The following is a 20,781-nucleotide window of genomic DNA, read 5'->3' as shown; positions in this document are numbered from 1 at the left end:
AGTACTAAATAGACTGTCATTATACAAAATATGTATAAAATAAACTATCACTATATAAAAATATACTAAATAGATTGCCATTATACAATTTATATACAATTAGCTCTCACTATACAAAATAGACTATCACTATACAAAGTAGATTGTTACTATACAAAAAATATAAAAAATAGACTGTCACTATACAAAATAGACTGTTACTATACAAAAAAATATACAAAATAGACTGTCACTATACAAAATAGACTGTCACTATACAAAATAGACTGTTATTATACAAAAAATATATAAAATAGACTGTTACTATACAAAATAGACTGTTACTATACAAAAAATATACAAAATAGACTGTCACTATACAAATAGACTGTTACTATACAAAAAATATACAAAATAGACTGTCACTATGCAAAAAATATACAAAAATAGTCTGCTATTATACAAAAATAGACTGTTATTATACAAAAAATATACAAAAATAGACATTTCGTATATGACCTGCATTACATATTTCATTCAATTATTAGCTAATACTTATCAGATCCATAAGTACATTTAAAAGGGCAAAAAAGGGTTGTTTTATCGCGCTAGGTAGGGTCGAACTTGCGACCTTCAGCTTAGGAAACGTGCGCTCTATCCACTGAGCTACAGGCGCTTGTGTTGTCATGCTTATTCCTTTCGGCTACTATATGCAATACATTTGGACCGAAGGGCTATTTTTTGTAAGTAGGACAAAACATGGGCCATTAAAATTTTCAAGGGCTATAGAGGGTAGTTTTCTCTTTTGTTAATGGGTTAACTGATAACCCAATAAGCATTAATGAAATTGCGACTTTACCCTTAAGTATATACATATGCTAAAGCTTCAGTTCATTCTTTCTTATTCTTTCTCAGCCGCACTCTTTAGTCTTCAGTTGGTTCATCTTCATTCTTCATAGCCATTACTAGTTACTCCTAGTGTAAGTCTTTAGTCTTATACATTAGGCTTTTAATTTCTATAACAAAATTCATATTCATATAGGGATTGTTAAAGATTCTTTTTTTTCGTTTCTTAATTTTGTGAGCTCACGTTGTGCCGCCTATACCTACTACCAATTTCTTTTTTCAGGTTAGACATTTGACAAACAACATCCAGTTTATCTTGGACTGTTTGAGCCTTTGAGGGCATCAACACTTGTGGAAGTGCAGGTATTACGTGAGTACTATATGTTTGGACTTGTTAACTTTAAGGTGAAATTGCTACTACTTTATATTATTATTAATATATTTGGACAATTGTTGCCGAAGAATTGGTACTATTCAAGTTGTGGCCATCGAACAGAACGCAAAAATGGGTAGAATACTAGATGTGAATTCTTCTCTTTTTTTCTTAACTCTAGATTGAGTTATATTATCGGGTAAACCGATAATCGAACCGATAATGATCGGTAACCGATTAACCTATACTTGATAACTAATATCTTATCGGTTCGCTTATCGGTTTATCAAATTTATAAACTTATATGCTAAACCGATAATATTCATAACCGAACCTAACCGACCGATGCCCACCCCTAATTTGAAAAGGATCAAATTTTTCCTCCGTTATGCTATCGGTCCAATAATACCCCTGACGCTATAAAAGCAGATCAAAATTGCCCTTCGGCCATTAACCCCTCCACCATGGCCACCACCAATACGCGGCCTAACATTTGTATGAGGTGGATGCCATGTGGCACCCGACCACCCAACTCAATTTTATCCACTCCTCTCCCGCCACACTCTGTTTTTCCAACATTATAAACTCACCTTAATTCATCAACAGTGAACTATGTTTCCTTCTCTCTTCAAAATAAAAACTTGAATCCAATTATATTTCGAATTATCTATAACTAACAAATATGGGATGTGGGAAGGCAGACGTTGAATTATACCCAAATGGCAGACATTGTTGCAGAGATAGCAACAAAAAATCTTGTACTTTAATTTTCAAGAATTCTTGCTTCTTATTTCCAATGTTTATTACAAACAGAATAGGAAGTTCATACGATAATTATGCTACTAGGATTAGCGAAATTCGACAATCTCTCATATGTTGGATTCTGTTGGAGAAGCTAAAATTGAAGGAATCAAATTTCTATTTAGTGAACCTGTGAAAAAAAAGTTGTGAATGAAGACTAAACAAAGCCCGTACTTCCAATGAGAGTTGCCAAACAAAAGCAGGCTGCCCCAACTACATTCACAAGGTCCAACCGTTCAAAAAGAAGTCATGAATTTTGAACACTTTTTGAAAAATTGTGATGGTGATGAAAAAGAAGTACAAATTGAAGAAATTACAAGTTTGGGAAAGAAGGAACAACAATTTAATTCCATCTTCATTTTATTCTACCATTATGTTAATATACTCATTTGTAGTATCATCACAGAGTATGTTATAAACTTTGTGATGATCACAGAATACTTGGTCCTTTCAAGTTCATATCTTTTACATGCTTGTTAGTAAGCGAGGCTTTTTCTTTGCCTCAATAGGATTAGTAAGGTAAGGTTTAGCCCGGTTTGTGTTGCCTTGGTCCTATGCCTTTGGAAAAATATCCACAGGGCTATGAGATTATGTGCCCTTGTGAGACTTTGCCGGCAGCTACACCATGAATCCTCTACATGAGGCTGTCATCATAAGGCAATGTGAGGCGCAGAGGAGTGATTATATAGCCAAGGCATATGGGTAACAATACCGGTGCTATTGTCCCCCTTATTTGTACTTTTCCGAATTGTTGTATTTTTCTTTTCTTTTATTAATGAAAAACTAGCCCCAGGCGCTTGCCTAGCGGATTGCCGGAAAAAAAAAGCCCGTAGGCCAGAGAGCTCCTTATCATGCTTTATTGTGAACTAATTACACTAGAGAGATAAATAATAGTACAAAAATTGCACCCTACTCATATAAACAATTTTCTATTTTCCTACTTTGATGAGAATAATTTTCAAGAAAAATATGAATTTGTAGGTGTTGAAGTTAAAAACTTAAAATTGGAGACTAGCTAGTGAAATTTGGTGTTTGTAAGTGATTTTTATATGGCGAACTATGTTTTTGTTTCTATTTTAGAAAAATAGAATATGAAGTAATCGACTATGGTGGTGAAAAATAAGGATGGAAAAGAGAAGTATTTGGGCAAGGGGTTAAATGGGTTGGACTGGCAGGCCACATGGATGGTGTCAGCCATTGTGTAGGGAATTAACGGTCAAAGGACAATTTTGAACCATTTTTGTAACGTTAAAGGTAAAGGGATATATTTGGCCCTTCACCGCTTAATTAAAGTTATTCATTAATCACAAATTAGAAAAATCAGACTAACAACAAAAGATGAAAATAACCCAATAAAATTGAAAGACTAAAATACCCTTAAATAATGGAAGACACAGATTAGTACATTAATCAAGTGACTTTTTGCTTAATCTAAAAAAATGAAGAATTCGAGAAGTTGTTCAAAAATTTAACAAGATTCATTTAGAATTTGGAAAGGTATTTTCCCCTCCTATTTAGGAACCTAATATTGGCAATTTATTTACAAAACAAGTTATAATCTCCTTCATATCTATTTAAATGTTGTTTAGATGGTTGTTACTTATTGTATTGTATTACTGTAAATATAATATTTATTTTAGTTGTTATTGTTAAATCTATCGTTATATAACGAGAAAAAGTGTCACTTTATGTAATTACCAATTTGGTGTAATCGCGTTGTTACCTTATTTTTTCCCCATCGTATTGCCTTCCTTAGTGTTAAATCATTTTATTTATCCTTTACCCTATATTTTTATATAATAAGTCTATTGTGTATCCTATTTTCTCTTTGTAATGTTATAAGTTTATTCTTCATATTGTTGGTGCATGACATTATAAAAGGAGAGCCAGCAATACACTCCATTCAAACGTTAGTATTCATCAAAACACTTCAATACATTACAATACGATACAATATATTATGAAACGATATGTAACAACCATCCAAATAGAATGCATATGGGCTAAAATAGTGCAAGAGTTCTACGATGAACATAAACACAATGCATATTGGCTAAAATAAAACATATAATATACATGTATATTCCATTTGTTAAAACTTAAACAGTTTCAGGTAAAATTCTTGGAAATATACATCTTGTAATTGTCACGAACTACATTTGTATCTCTCTTCCAGGAGGAAAAGATAATTAAAAGATGTAAAGAAATAGAATTAGTAAGAGTTTGATGTTAGAATTCCAACATTGCAATCTAGAGGAATAATATCTCGACTCTCCCTTTTTCCTTCCTCTTGCTATGGTCACCAAAAAGAAAAAAAAATCAAGAAAATGAATGGAGTGTCTAAAGCTTTTCCTAATTAACTAGCCTTCTTCTCTTTAATTGCGAATGCCATTTTTACTGATCCAACCCACAAATTCCCATTTATTTCATTTACTTCACTGACAAATTTCCATCTTTTGCCCTTTGAGTCCTCTAAAATCTCCACTATATGGCCATCTTCACTAAGTCTTACTGCTAAACCACCCCCACCAAGACCAAGACTTGCCAAGTAGGAATGTGCTTTAGTAATATCAAAAGGGATTTTAGCCAAATAATTTTTAATCCAAGTTTTGGAGAGAAACCAGTCCAAGAATTTGCTTCTTCTTGAGTTAACTCCCACCCAAAACTCTCCATTTTTGTTCCGTTTAATGTTGTCTGGAAAACCTGGGAGCTCTGAAACAACCTCAACACTGCCAGCTTGTGATGTTTTGAGCCAAAACTTAAAGATTTTGCAAGTGGTTGTCTCTGCAAAAAGGAGGAAATCACCATGTTTGCTCATGGCTACTCCATTTGGGAACTTGAGATTCTTGAGTAGAACTGAGACTAGCTTGCTTTGCATGTCATATTTCATTAGCCTTCCCGTGTTGTCACCACTAACTATGACTGATATATAATTCCTGAACATTCAAAAGCATGAATCGCCATGTTAGCAGTTTGGTCTACGGATAGAGACGTATCCAACATTTAAATTTAATGAATTCAACATTTAGATTCTCACAACTGAATTCGTTATACTTTTGAAAATAATGAATTCAAAATTTAATATTTAATAAAATTTTAGTATTTGTTTAAGGAAAAATAACACTATATAAACGCTCTCAAAATAATAGCCGACAATATATATATATATTTTTTCTTTCTCTCTCTCTATATGGATATTATATACAAAAATAATACTATATTTTTTTGGTTAACGAATATAAGTAGTTTCTGGCATGGGCTAAAAGTGAAAAAAATACATTTTTTGCGAGTGTTACCTTCTTGAAAATGTAGTACTGCTATCTGTAAAATAGAGGACTCCATGAGTTTGATCAATGCAGAGTGAATTGGTGAATCCAAAAGGAACACCTTCTGCCATTTTAGCAACTTTGGTAGCAAGGCCTCCATTTGGGCCCACAACGAGGAGGCCCAAATAAGCATCTGCAACATATAGATCACCACTATTTTCATCAAAGTCCATACCCAATGGGCGCCCACATCTGTGCTCAGTATCAGTATGGTCATGAAAACCTTCACATCCATTCCTGTTATTGCAGTCCAACTCAAAAACATTACATAAAGGAAAATTTACATGAGCGTGACGCACGTTGATTTATTGCATTTTTTGTTTTTAAGAAGATATCCTCCCGCAATATTAGTATTTCCATCAAAATTGTATTCATTGACACAACTATTATGTGCGAACGAATGCAGTTGATATAGACGGCTGGCAGCGGAACTTTTGATACGAACAGTAATTAGGCAAGCTATACTTTTGTATGGTAATTAGGCTCTGATTAAACTATGTATAGTACTTTAAGAAAGTTTCTCCTAAAATAAATTTGATTAAACATGGTTAAACATCCTATCGTATGTTTATTACTAAAGAGATATATCAACGAACTCTTTTCACAACTTCAATTTGATTTGATTTTTGAAGCCTAGATTTGCCTTAGATATTTGACAAGAATTTTTGACAAGAAAGAAAGAGCCTCACAAAAATAATCTGCTGGGGGACCAGACCTTGTTAAACGCTCCAAAAAGGGATACTTAATACCGTTTATGCGGCCTTAAGGACGCCTACGATGATAGAATTCAGCAGTAGTTGTAGGATGTTCTGCTAGTAGTAGTCCCAAAACGTGCAATCACAAAATAGATCGATTTGCTTAAAGAATGAATGAAGTTCATTTAATTATAAATTACACTTGATATTATACTATCAAAATTATAAAGCAAAAAAATATCTTTTTATTTTGCTTTCTCGGATTATTTATTGGTGTGTTTATATACACAGAAAGAAAGAGGGAGAGAATTCATATAAATTCATGCATGTTTACCATTTTTTTTTTCTTCTCATTCACGTTTACCAACATTAATTCATAATTAAGTAATTAGGACTAGCTAGTAGCTAAGAATCGGGAGGAAGAATTAATTTAATTTCACGAGGCGAGGGGTCGAGCTAGCTATTAGGTCATCCTTGTCTGTCTAACAAAAGACCTCTTTTTATGTGACGACCCGACCAGTCGTCTCATGATTTACCGCTCCGTTTTCCCTATTTATGCTTCTTTATGCTTTGTTTATCCGTGTTATGTGATATCGGGTTGGTCGTATCGAATCCGGAATAATTTTGGTAAGGCTTGAGACACTTAGTCTCTTTTGAGGAAGGTTAAGTTGGAAAAGTCAACCAGATGTTGACTTATGTGTTAGAGGGCTCGGATGTGAGTTCCGATGGTTCGGTTAGCTTCGAGAGGTGATTTGGGACTTAGGAGCGTGATCGGAATGAGTTTTGAAGGTCCGGAGTAGATTTAGGCTTGAATTGGCGAAATTGAATTTTCAGCGATTTTCGATTGGTAAGTGAGATTTTGATATAGGGGTCGGAATGAGATTCTGAGAGTTGCAATAGTTCCGTAATATCATTTGGGATGTGTGTGCAAAATTTCAGGTCATTCGGACGTGGTTTGGTTGAGTTTTTGATCAAAAGCGAAATTCGGAAGATTTTGGAAACTTAGGCTTGAATCCGATGTGTTTAGATTGATTTGATATTGTTTGAGGTGTTTTAAAGATCGGTACAAGTTTAAATAAGGTTTTGGGATATGTTGGTACCTTTGGTTGAGGTCCCGAGGGCCTCGGGTGAGTTTCGGACGGTTGAACGGATCATTTTGAGTTGAAGAAAATTGTAGATTTTGGTTTCAGCTGTTGCAGGTATTTTACTCTTCATGTTCACGAGTGGACCCTCGCGTTTGGGAAGAGTCAGTTGAGGAAGGTGGAATTTAAGCCTTCACATTCGCGAAGGGAAAAAGGTTTGTGCATCACATTCGCGGGGGAGGTGTCGCGTTCGCATAGAGCAAAAAGGGCAGCTAAGCTTCAGAGGGAAATTTGTTCATCGCGTTCGCGAGAGGCGGAACATGATCGCGAAGATTGGTTTGAGCAAAGCATCACGTTCGCGATGGGGGTGTCGCGATCGCGAAAGAGGAAAATTGGTCAAAGTTAATTTGTGCTTCACGAACGCGAGGCTTTGGCCGCGTTCGCGAAGAAGGATTTCAGGCCTGGGCAGAAGGATTAAAAGGTCGTCTTGTCCGCGAATGTGGGGTTTATTTCTTCCATTGTTGGTCATTTTTGGAGCTATTTGAAGGAGATTGAAGAGGGATTCAAGGGGAACCACTTGGAGGTAAGAATTTTGGACTTAAAACTCGATTCTATTGTGAAATCTACCTAATAAATCATAGAATCTAAGCCTAAAATTGAGGAATTAGGGTTTGAGATTAAGAGACTTTAAAATGAGAATTTGAGGGGTCATTTGGACCCCGATTTCAGTGTTCTTGGTATGTACTCGTGGAAGGATAAAGATTCCGTTGATGTGATTTTTATCGATTTTCGAGATGTGGGCCCGGGGGTCGGGTTTGGCCAATTTCGGGATTTTTGCTCGCCATGATTCTGATTTTGAATAGATTCGACGCGAGTGGAGGCCAATTCGAGAGGCAAAGGCATCGCGAAATAGTATTTTCACCGGTTTGAGGTAAGTAACCATTGTAAATCTGGAACTGAGGATACAAACCTCGGTATTTGACTTGTTTTGATAAAATGCGGTGACGCACATGCTAGGTGACGAGCGTGTGGGCGTTCACCGATAGGGATTGTGACTTGGTCCGTCCCGTAGCGAATGTTGAGCCGCGTATTTGATTTGAAACCTTATGATATTCCGTACTTTAGTCATTTATACTGTATTATGGGTTGTATATCTTGTTTGGGGCCTTGTGCCGACCTGTTGATACCTTTAGGGACATTTTTACTGTTTTTCCTCACTTTATTTGTTGAACGCATATCTTCAGTCATGTTTTACCTGTTTAAATGTTTAAAATTGATTTTATCACTCCACTTCTAATTGTGAGGACTGTTTGGGCTGAGTTTCCTAATTTCTATTGTTGTGCCTGAGAGGCTGTGAGGTTAATGACTGAGAGAGGTTTAGAACCTAATAGTTGCACGCCGCAATAATATTATGTGTATATATATATTATGGATCGGGCTGCACGCCGCAACGATACTTATATGGATCGGGCTGCACGCCGCAGCGATATATATATATTAGATCGGGCTGCACGCCGCAGCGATATATATATTGGATCGGGCTGCACATCATAGCGATATGACGCTTGGGCTGTAGGAGCCCCTCCGGAGTCCGTACACCCCCAATGAGCGTAGTTGACTATAAATTATGGATCGGGCTGCACGTCGCAGTGGTTACTATGATTTCTATTACTATGAGATATTAATGAGCCTGAGTGCTGAGAGTTAGTACTAAGTAACGAGAGTGAGTCACGAGTGACTGAGAGGCTGCCCGAGAGGCCATATTCTGCGTGATACCTTGCCCGAGGGGCCCAATTATGATATTTTCATTGATTTCACTCTTCTTTTAAAAACAAGCCTTTGTTGAAGAAATTGCTAAGTATATGATTTCTAGTGTTTAAACTGAAGTTGATAATTTTACGACGAAACTAGTTTTAAACTGTGAAATGGACTTGTTATCTTGTTGTTTATTCAGTTATATGATTTTTAACTGCTCGTCACTGCTTTCAGACCTTATTTACTTTAGTTACTTACCGAGTTAGCATACTCATGTTACTCCCTGCACCTTGTGTGCAGATCCAGGTGCCCGAGTGGCAAATTGAGGGTCCTCAGCTGATCCAGAGGTTGGCGGAGATTTCAAGGTAGCTGCATGGCATCCGCAACCCTGTTTTCTCCTTCTTATCTTGTTCTTTTCCGCATTTTCTAGACTTATGTTGTATCAGACAATCAGTTATGTAGTAGAGGCTTTAGACTCGTGACACCAGATATTTGGGGCTGTGTAGTTCATGTTTATTTGACTTCCGCTTATATTTTGTTATTTTTAAACACTTATTATGGAAATTTGGTATTTAAAGTTGTGTTAGAAAATGGTTTTATAAAAGGAAGTTGTTGTAGTTAATGGTTTGGGTGGGCTTGCCTAGTAATGTGATACGCGCCATCATAACCGGGTATTTGGGGTCGTGACAAGTTGGTATCAAAGCCTAGGTTACATAGATCTCGCGAGTCATGATTCGGTTTAGTAGAGTCTCGCAGATCAGTACGGAAAAGTCTGTATTTATCCTCGAGAGGCTGCAGAACCTTTAGGAAAAACTTCATATTCTTGAAATTCTTGTTGTGCGAATCTGTTGATCCGAATACTAAACTTCTGTTATTCCATTCTCTCACAGATGGTGATGACACGTGCTACCGGGTAGGATGGACGACCACCAGTACCACCAGCAGGGGCCACCAGAGGCCGAGGACGTGGTCGAGACCGTGGTAAGGGCAGAGCAGCTAGAGCAGCACCGACAGATCCACCAGCTGCCCCAATTCCCGATCAGGTCCTAGTTGTGGACGCTACAACAGCACCAGCCCAGGCACCAGCTGTGCCTATTGTGATTCCAGGCCTTCATGAGGCTTTAGCTCAGATCTTATCAGTGTGTACCGATTTGGCTCAGGCGGTTTCAGTTACTACGGCCGCAGCTACTTCTCAGGCCGGGGGAGGCACCCAGACTCCCATTGCTCGCACACCTGAGAAGGTTGTGCAGGAACTCCAAACACCGGGGGCACCTCCAACCTAGCCAATTGCACCAGCTCAGGAGTTTGTGGTACCAGTTATGCCAGATGACGAGCAATGTAGACTTGAGAGGTTTGGTAGACTCAAGCCTCCAACTTTTAGCGGTGTAAAGGGCAAGGATGCCCAGGGGTTCTTGAATAAGTGCTAGAGGATGCTTCGTACAATGGGGATTCTAGAGACCAGTGGTGTAGTTTTTACCACCTTTTAGTTTTCTGGGGCTGCCTTCACTTGGCGGGAGGCGTATGAGAGGCGTAGGCCTATTGGTGCAGTGCCCCTTACCTGGCAGCAGTTCTCTGTTCTCTTTCTGGAGAAGTATGTGCCACAGTCTCGCCGAGAGGAGCTGTGTAGGCAGTTTGACCAGCTGCGTCAGGGAGAGATGACTGTGACACAGTATGAGATGCGATTCTCTAAGTTAGCCCGTCATGCAGTTTAGTTGGTTCCCACAGATCGAGAGAGGATTATGAGGTTTGTTGATGGACTCACATATCAGCTTCAGATTCTCATGACTAGGGAGAGGGTGACAAGTGCTACTTTCGAGGAGGTTGTTGACATCGCCCGTGAGATTGAGTCGGTTGGCCGCCAGGAGTGAGAGGAGAGGGAGGCCAAGAGGCCTTAGGGATCTGGTAGCTTTAGTAGTGCTCATTCGAGGGACCAGTTCCAGTAGGGCAGAGGCCGCCCATTCAGATAGGCTCATTCAGCTCGCCCAAGTTATCGTGGGGCATTATCGGGTCATGGTTCTCACAGTTCTCATCAGGGCCACTCATCACTTAGTGCCCTTCCAGCCCAGAGTTCGTCACATGCTCTATCATTTCAGGGTTCTTCCATGCCAGGTCCTTCTACTGGTCATTCCGGTGCTAGGGGTTCCTTTTAGTCCCCATCTCCAGCGCCAGAGAGTTGTTATGAGTGTGGAGAGTTTGGGTATGTGTGGAGGCAGTGTCCTCGTCGTGTTGCTAGTTCATCTCAGCAGAGGGGTCAGCCCTCGACTTCTGCTCCAGTTACTTTACCACCCGCCCAGCCAGCTAGGGGTGGAGGCCAGTCAGCTAGGGGTCGCCCTAGCGGGGGAGGTCGATCAGGTGGTGGTCGGGCTCGTTTCTATACCCTCCCAAGTAGGCTCGTAATTTCAGGTATTGTTTCAGTCTGCCACAAAGATGTCTCTGTATTATTTGATCCCGATTCCACCTTTTCTTATGTGTCATCAAACTTTGCCCGTTATCTGGATACGCCCCGTGAGTCTCTTGTTTCACCTGTTCATGTATCTACTCCAGTGAGCGATACTATTATTGTAGACTGTGTGTACCAGTCGTGTGTGGTGACTATTGGGGGTCTGGAGACCCAAGTGGATCTTTTATTATTGTGTATGGTAGATTTCGATATCATTTTGGGCATGGACTGGTTATCTTCGTGTTGTGCTATTCTAGACTAACATGTCAAGACAGTCACATGGGCTATACTGGGTGTGCCACGGATTGAGTGGCGAGGTTTGACTGATTATGTTCCCAGTAGAGTGATCTCGTTCTTGAAGTCCCAATGTATGGTTGGGAAGGGATGTCTTTTGTATCTAGCCTTTATGAGGGATGTCGAAGCTGAGACTCCCAGTATTGATTATGTTCCAGTTGTGAGGGATTTTTCCGTTGTGTTTTTTGCAGACCTGCCGGGCATGCCACCGAACAGGGATATTGATTTTAGTTCTGACTTAGTGCCGGACACTCAACCCATTTCTATTCTGCCGTATCGTATGGCACTAGCGGAGTTGAAGGAATTAAAAGAGCGGCTTCACGAACTCCCCTATAAGGGATTCATTCGGCCTAGTATGTCACCTTGGGGTGCGCCGATTCTATTTGTAAAGAAGAAGGATGACACTATGAGGATGTGCATTGATTATATGCAATTGAACAAAGTAACAATTAAGAACAAATATCCTTTGCCTCGTATTGATGATTTATTCGACCAGCTTCAGGGAGCGAGAGTGTTCTCCAAGATTGATCTCCGTTCAGGTTATCACCAGTTGAAGATCAGGGACTCGGATATTCTTAAGACAGCTTTCAGGACCCGATATGGTCATTATGAGTTCTTGATGATGTCTTTTGGGCTGACTAATGCCCCAGTAGTGTTCATGCATTTGATGAACAACGTGTTCTGACCTTATCTCGATTCATTTGTCATAGTCTTCATTAATGATATTCTGGTGTATTCACGTAGTCAGGAGGAGCACACGGAGTATTTGAAAGTTGTGTTGTAGAGATTGAGGGAGGAGAAACTTTATGCAAAATTCTCCAAGTGTGAGTTTTGGCTCAGTTTAGTGGCTTTCTTAGGGCACGTGGTGTCCAGCGAGGGTATTCAGGTTGATCCGAAGAAGATAGATGCGGTTCAGAGTTGGCCCAGACCGTCCTCAGCCACAAAGATTCACAACTTTCTTGGTTTGGCAGGCTATTATCACCGGTTTGTTCAGGGATTCTCATCTATTGCATCGCCCTTGACCAAGTTGACTCAGAAGGGTGCTTCATTTGTATGGTCGGACGAGTGTGAGGAGAGCTTTCAAAAGCTCAAGACAGCTTTGACCACAGCTCCAATGTCAGTTTTGCCGTCAGCTTCAAGTTCTTATACCGTGTATTGTGATGCTTCGAAAGTTGCTATTGGTTGTGTATTGGTGCAGGGAGGTAGAGTTATTGTTTATGCTTCTCATCAATTGAAGACCAATGAGAAGAACTACCTCGTTCATGATTTGGAGTTGGCTGCCATAGTGCACGCGTTGAAAATTTGGAGGCATTACTTGTATGGTGTGTCTTGTGAGGTGTTTACTGATCATCGTAGCCTTAAGCAGAAGGATCTCAATTTGAGGCAGCAGAGGTGGTTAGAGTTGCTTAAAAATTATGATATCACTATATTGTACCATCTGGGGAAGACCAATGTGGTGGCCGGTGCTTTGAGCCGAAAGGTAGTGAGTATGGGGAGTTTGGCATATATTGCAGTTGGGGAGAGACCTCTTGTAGCTGATGTTCAATCCTTGGCCAATCGGTTCGTGAGGTTAGATGTTTCGGAGCCTAGTCGGGTTTTGGCTTGTGTGGTTTCTTGGTCTTCTTTATATGATCGCATCAAAGAGCGCCAGTATGATGATCCGCATTTGCTCGTCCTTAAGGACAGAGTTCAACATGATGATTCTAGAGATGTGACTATAGGTGATGATGGGTTGTTAAGGATGTAGGGCCGGATTTGTATGCCCAATGTAGATGGGCTTCGGGAGTTGATCTTGGAGGAGGCCCATAGCTCGTGGTATTCCATTCATCCGGGTGCTGCGAAGATGTATCAGGATCTGGGACAACATTATTGGTAGAGAAGAATGAAGAAAAACATTGTGGGATTTGTAGCTCAGTGTCTCAATTGTCAGCAGGTAAAATATGAGCATCAGAGACCGAGTGACTTGCTATAGGAGATGGATATTCCCGAGTGGAAGTGGGAGAGGATCACTATGGACTTTGTTGTTAGACTTCCACGGACTTTGAGAAAGTTCGATGCTATTTGGGTGATTGTGGATCGGCTGACCAAGTCCGCGCACTTCATTCATGTGTGTACTACTTATTCTTCGGAGCGGTTGGCGGAGATCTATATCCGGAAGATTGTTCGGTTGCATGGTGTCCCAGTTTTCATCATTTCAGATAGAGGCACTCAGTTTACTTCGCAGTTTTGGAGGTATGTGCAACGAGAGTTGGGTACTCAGGTTGAGTTGAGCATAACATTTCACCCTCAAACGGACGGGCAGTCCGAGCGCACTATCCAGATATTGGAGGACATGTTGCGTGCTTGTGTCATTGATTTCGGAGGGTTATGAGATCAGTTCTTGCCGCTTGCAGAGTTTGCTTATAACAACAACTACCAGTCGAGTGTTTAGATGGCTCCGTATGAGGCTTTGTATGAGAGGCGATGTAGATCTCCAGTTGGTTGGTTCGAGCCCGGTGAGGCTAGGCTATTGAGGACAGACCTGATGCAGGATACTTTAGGAAAGGTGAAGGTAATTCAGGAGAGGCTTTGTACAACGCAATCGAGACAGAAGAGCTATGCTGATAAGAAGGTTCGGGATGTGTCCTACATGGTTGTCGAGAAGGTTCTATTGAAGGTTTCACCCATAAAGGGTGTTGTGCGATTTGGGAAGAAGGGGAAATTGAGTTCTCGGTTCATTGGACCTTTTGAGGTGCTTCGGAGGATTGGGGATGTGGCTTATGAGCTTGCTTTGCCACCCAACTTGTCGAGTGTGCATCCGATGTTTCATGTTTCTATGCTCCGGAAGTATAATGGGGATCCGTCTCATGTTTGGGATTTCAGCACGGTTCAGTTGGATGATGATTTGACTTATGATGTGGAGCTAATAGCTATTTTGGGTCGTTATGTTCGAAAGTTGAGGTCAAAGGATATAGCTTCAGTGAAAGTGCAGTGGAGAGGTTGGCTTGTGGAGGAGGATACCTGGGAGACCGAGCGGGAGATGCGGAGAAGATATCCTCACCTGTTTGAGGCTTCAGTTATGTTTCTTGACTCGTTCGAGGACGAACGTTTGTTTAAGTTGGGGAGGATGTGACGACCCGGCCAGTTGTCTCATGAGTTACCACTCTGTTTTCCCCAGTTCTGCTTCTTTATGCTTTGTTTATCCGTGTTATGTGGTATCGGGTAAGTCGGATCGAATCCGGAATGATTTTGGTAAGGTTCGAGACACTTAGTCTCTTTTGAGGTAGGTTAAGTTGGAAAAGTCAATCAAATGTTGACTTATATGTTAGAGGGCTCGGATGTGAGTTCCGATGGTTCGGTTAGCTTTGGGAGGTGATTTGGGACTTAGGAGCGTGATCAGAATAGGTTTTGGAGGTCCGGAGTAGATTTAGGCTTGAATTGACGAAATTGGATTTTCGACGGTTTTTGGTTGGTAGGTGAGATTTTGATATAGGGGTCAGAATGGAATTTAGAGAGTTGCAATAGTTCTGTTGTTCATTTGGGATGTGTGTGAAAAATTTCAGGTCATTCGGACGTGGTTTGGTTGTGTTTTTAATCAAAAGTGGAATTCGAAAGATTTTGGAAACTTAGGCTTGAATCCGATGTGTTTAGGTTGATTTGATGTTGTTTGAGGTATTTTGAAGATTGGTACAAGTTTAAATAAGGTTTTGGGATATGTTGGTGACTTTGGTTGAGGTACCTAAGGCCTCGGGTGAGTTTCGGAGGGTTGAACGGATCATTTTGAGTTGAAGAAAATTGCAGATTTTGGTTTCAACTATTGCATGTATTTTACTCTTTGCGTTCGCGAGTGGACCCTCGCATTCACGAAGAGTCAGTTGAGGAAGGTGGAATTTAAGCCTTCACATTCGCGAGTAAGGCTACGCATTCGTGAAGGGAAAATGGTTTGTGCATCGCATTCGCGGGGAAGGTGTCGCGTTCGCATAGAGCAAAAAGGGCAGTTGAGATTTAAGGGGGAATTTTTTCATCGCGTTCGCGAGAGATGGAACGCGATCGCAAAGATTGGTCAGAGAAAAGCATCACGTTCGCGATGGGGGTGTCGTGATCGCGAAATAAGAAAATTGGTCAAAGTTAATTTGTGCTTCGCGAATGCGAGGCTTTGATCGCGTTCGCGACGAAGGATTTCAAGCTTGGGCAGAAGGTTTAAAAGGTCGTTTTGTCCGTGAATGTGGGGTTTATTTCTTCCATTGTTGGTCATTTTTGGAGCTATTTGAAGGAGATTGAAGAGGGATTCAAGGGGAACCACTTGGAGGTAAGAATTTTGGACTTAAAACTCGATTCTATTGTGAAATCTACCTAATAAATCATAGAATCTAAGCATAAAATTGAGGAATTAGGGCTTGAGATTAAGAGACTTTAAAATGAGAATTTGAAGGGTCATTTGGACTCCAATTTCAGTGTTCTTGGTATGTATGGACCCGTGGAAGGATAAGGATTCCATTGATATGATTTTTATCGAGTTTTGAGACGTGGGACCGGGGGTCGGGTTTGGCCAATTTCGGGATTTTTGGTATTATTTGATTGTTTTTGCTTAGGCTTCGTTTCCTTAGCATATTTGACGTCGTGATTCTATTTTGAATAGATTCGACACGATTGGAGGCCAATTCGAGGGGCAAAGGCATCACGAAGTTGTATTTTCACAGGTTTGAAGTAAGTAACCATTGTAAATCCGGAACTGAAGGTACAAACCCCGGTATTTGACTTGTTTTGATAAATACGGTGATGCACATGCTAGGTGACGAGCGTGTGGGCGTGCACCGATAGGGATTGTGACTTGGTCCATCCCGTAGCGACTATTGAGCCGCGTATTTGATTTGAAACCTTATGATATTCCGTACTTTAGTCATTTATACTGTATTATGGGCTGTATGTCTTGTTTGGGGCCTTGTGCCAACCTATTGATACCCTTAGGAACATTTTTACTGTTTTTTCTTACTTTATTTGTTAGAAGCATATCCTCAGTCATGTTTTACCTGTTTAAATGTTTAAATCTGGTTTTATCACTCCATTTCTAATTGTAAGGACTGTTTGGGCTGAGTTCCCTAATTTCTATTGTTGTGCCCGAGAGGCTGTGAGGTTAATGACTAAGAAAGGTTGAGAACCTAATATTGAGGATATTATAGAACCTAATAGTGAGGATATTATATGTACATATTATGGATCGGGCTGCACGCCATAGCGATATATATATTGGATCGGGCTGCACGCCGCAGCAATATATATATTGGATCGGGCTGCGCGCCGCAGCGATATGACGCTTGGGCTGTAGGAGCCCCTCCGGAGTCTGTACACCTCCAGTGAGCGCAGTCGACTATAAATTATGGATCGGGCTGCACGCTGTAGTGGTTACTATGATTTCTATTACTATGAGATATTAATGAGCCTGAGTGCTGAGAGTGAGTACTGAGTGACGAGAGTGAGTCACAAGTGACTGAGAGGCTGCCCGAGAGGCCATATTCTGCGTGATACCTTGCCCGAGGGGCCCAGTTATGATATTTTCATTGATTTCACTCTTCTTTTAAAAACAAGTCTCTGTTGGAAAAATTGCTAAGTATATGATTTCAAGTGTTTAAACTGAAGTTGATAATTTTACGACGAAACTGATTTTAAACTATGAAATGGACTTGTTACCTTGTTGTTTATTCAGTTGTATGATTTTTAACTGCTCGACATTGCCTTCAGACCTTATTTACTTTAGTTACTTACTGAGTTAGTATACTCACATTACTCCCTCCACCTTGTGTGCAGATCCAGGTGCCCGAGTGGCAGAGTGAGGGTCCTCAGCTGATCCAGAGGTTGCCAGAGATTTAAAGGAAGCTGCATGGCGTCCGCAACCCTGTTTTCTCTTTCTTATCTTGTTCTTTTCCGCATTTTCTAGACTTTTGTTGTATCAGATAATCAGTTATGTAGCAGAGGCTCTAGACTTGTGACACTAAATATTTGGGGCTGTGTAGTTCATGTTTATTTGACTTCCACTTATATTTTGTTGTTTTTAAACACTTATTATAGAAATTTGGTATTTAAACCTGTGTTAGGAAATAGTTTTATAAAAGGAATTTGTTGTAGTTAATGGTTTGGGTTGGCTTGCCTAGTAACGTGATAGGTGCCATCACGATTGGTATTTGAGGTCGTGACACTTTATTTGAACGCCAAGAGGAGTAGTTTGTTTCTCAAAACTCAACATGTATTTTTCGCTTAAATAAAAATTATTTACACCACAATGTTAATCTTTAATCTCATATATGAAAATGAGATAAGTTAATTAAAATTAACGAACTATATGTGATGTTTAATTTTAAAGAAGAAATATTATTTTAAATATTTTTTTTGTCACAGCTGAAATATTTAGGATTTCTATGACTAGAAGTTGCAAGACTTAAAACTTTTATTATAGCTAGAATAGATCAGGAGCAAAGGGGAATGAGAAGGATTATAGGCTGTTTGTCTGTTTTACTCATTAGGCACTAAAAAAATATAGGAACAAATTTTGTATCTAAACAACAAAATTCGTTACTAATCTTACTTAACGACAAATTATCAAAAAATCTATTAACTATAAGTAATATAGCGAAAGATTAACAACAAAATTTATAGCTAATTCCAATTTCCAATCTGTTTAGTAGTGATGACTTTTTCATTGGGGATTTCATGTCCAGTGATTGAATTTCCTTTATTTTTGTTTGTTTATATAGATATCAATTCTTCCAAGTGGTAATAAAAGGAATTTAATAAAAAATAAATAAATTGTCTTAGTGGTGATAGGGAAAGGAGGGAAGGGGTAGGAGAAGCGGAGAATTAGGTGAGTGATTCTGAACTACCAAAGTGTTTTATGTTGGAAAGTAGTCATGAAAAGAGCATGCTATACGTAATACGTTAGTTCCTTGTTGACTAGTTCTAGCGTGAACAAAACATGTTCTAACAACCATAAGAATAAAGAAAAATAAGAGATAAAACCATACCTCTCCGGCGATGTGACGGCGAAATCCAGCCAGCGGCTCTCATTTCGGAGCCATTTGATAATTCGGCCATCAGAAACGCCAGCGTAAGGACCATCACCGTGACGGTCAAAGGCAAAGCTCTCTGGCCCAACAGCACCCACTATTCCAATTATTTCTGATTCTTCAAACCGTCTCTCTATTAATGGATTAATTGATGAGTTTTGATCAAGTAATGAGAAGAAGGACACAGCTATCACAACAACAATAGCTGCCGCAAATGAAAGCTTAAAGGTTAAGCTGGAGGTAGAAATAGATAACAGAGAAAACGCCATTAGCTAGGCTAAGTTTTTGGAGGACTGAAAATACACTATATTAGATACTTGTGTGGGTTTTAACATGCATAAATAGTTACTTACATTTTCACGACATATAAAAAAGTAAAAAAATAGAAGAAGAGAAGTTTGCTGAGGCTACATAGTACTCTACGCTCCATCCAAACAAATAAATCAGTTTCTATATAGTAGGACAAATATATAAATATTTAACTTGTCACAGTATTTGCATATTTCGAGATGTTAGTTAAGAAAATGATATATTTATACATTAAGAAATAATTTAACTATAAATTTTTTATTTTACCCTCAATAAGTTGATTTACGGTGACACGAATTTAGAACACCAATTTTGAGTATATTTCTTTTTTGTTAAATGATCGAGCACTAATAAGAATAAAAAAGTAACCTCACAGAAAAGTATATTCACTTCTTTGATTTTTATTTTTATTTTCTTCTTTTCCTTATTTAGTGATAAGAAAGTTCATAAAATATTTCGCACAGGAACTGCTTGTATCCACATGATATCCCACCAAAGGTACACCAACTCTCTATATTTTTCCTTCCGTTTTTCTGTTTTCTTGTTCCTTATATAAATTATTTCTATCAGAGGAATATTTCTTTTAGATCTGATCTCTAATTATAGCTTTGTTTGAGACGTAACAATTAAGAATCTATAAACAATTGGGGGTGGAAAAACTGTCACACATTGAAGGGGTATCAATGATATCAAAGTAATTAAATCGTTTATCAATACAAACTTACTTAATAAACTTTAAACAATAATTAAGGTGGTATGAATTAATAGCAGAATGAGTTAGGATATCGATAACATCATAGTAAGAGCACATGTTAAAAGAGGATAAATGCTACTCTTCTCTCCATTCCTTTTTACATTTGATTTTTTAGTCTTTGTTATTTGGTCCAAAATAATCTTTGTTATCGAGTAATTTTCTTTTTTCAAAGTTATCCTTGCTAATTAATGAACTAAACAAATTTCTATTTTTTTTTTACATATATGAAACATATATTTTCCTTATAGAATGAGATACACTCGAAAACGGTTCAAGTCCCACTATTCTACTAGTATATGTGAATTTAACCAAGAATAATATTACAAGTTATCCACCAATGATTTCCTTTCCCAAATGGTTAAGTTGTCATAGATGATGAGATCCACAAAGTTGCCTTCTCGTAGTAGTTAACTTGCAATATATGGTTAAAATTAAAAGGTACATATTATGATAGGAAAGCAGAAAGGTCCATTGCCATATATATATATATGCCAACAAACAACAAGCCATATGGACATTAGAATTTTAGCCACAAATGATGGATGAATAGACCATGGTTATGGATGTGGTATGTGATGCCAGACAAAATACGCTCCCAAATAAGGTACAAAATTGTATGATTTCTTTTGGCACTATATCATGGTTATATTATTGAATATGAACAAGGCAATTTTGGGTTGCCGCCTATATGATAAGATAGAGCACCATGCTTGATTTTGGTGTTTTCTGTTTCCCCTCAACACTAAAATAACGGTAATGTTATTTATATAATTCTTTCAAATTATGCAAGCAGAGGTGTCTTGCAGTCTAGACAGCCAAGAAGCTACCAACGTACGTAGCCTGCTGCAGGATTGTGACATTATGTTATTCTTTTTAAAATAAATTTTGACACTATGGTTAGGTTAAAGAAATCCTAATTTCTTTATTATTACATGATGTGCCGTTTACTCATATTACATTATTATTGCCATTTACTTTTTTTTTTTGGCCAAACTGTCAAATTTTCGTTCAACCAAATATAATATTTACAACTCACTAATTCTTTTGGACTCTTGAACTAGTCTCTCCTAAAGAATAAAATATTTGACAA

At 38.9% G+C, this 20,781-nt stretch overlaps 1 protein-coding gene across 1 annotated transcript; it reads right to left on the bottom strand.

The window, feature by feature from the left end:
• Positions 1-4,050: 4,050 nt before the first annotated feature.
• Positions 4,051-19,035, bottom strand: LOC107775945 (protein STRICTOSIDINE SYNTHASE-LIKE 2-like). The gene is made up of 3 exons (XM_016595755.2): positions 18,587-19,035; positions 5,296-5,562; positions 4,051-4,935 (listed from the first exon to the last, which is right to left on the bottom strand). The coding sequence occupies exons 1-3, from the start codon at positions 18,895-18,897 to the stop codon at positions 4,356-4,358; spliced, it is 1,158 nt and encodes a 385-aa protein (XP_016451241.1). The 5' UTR covers positions 18,898-19,035; the 3' UTR covers positions 4,051-4,355.
• Between the last annotated feature and the right edge of the window lie 1,746 nt (positions 19,036-20,781).

The sequence above is a fragment of the Nicotiana tabacum genome, chromosome 16, assembly GCF_000715075.1.
Source record: "Nicotiana tabacum cultivar K326 chromosome 16, ASM71507v2, whole genome shotgun sequence".
Taxonomy (NCBI): Eukaryota; Viridiplantae; Streptophyta; class Magnoliopsida; order Solanales; family Solanaceae; genus Nicotiana; species Nicotiana tabacum.
This window is presented reverse-complemented; position numbering and strand designations above follow the sequence as displayed.

What these genes read in the sequence shown, in the direction of transcription:
- LOC107775945 (XM_016595755.2), bottom strand. Translation starts at nt 18,897, where the DNA reads ATGGCGTTTTCTCTGTTATCTATTTCTACCTCCAGCTTAACCTTTAAG. An exon ending in GCCGTCACATCGCCGGAGAG is followed by an intron (nt 5,563 to 18,586) that starts GTATGGTTTTAT and finishes CTGCAATAACAG; the next exon opens with GAATGGATGTGAAGGTTTTC. An exon ending in AGTACTACATTTTCAAGAAG is followed by an intron (nt 4,936 to 5,295) that starts GTAACACTCGCA and finishes TTGAATGTTCAG; the next exon opens with GAATTATATATCAGTCATAG.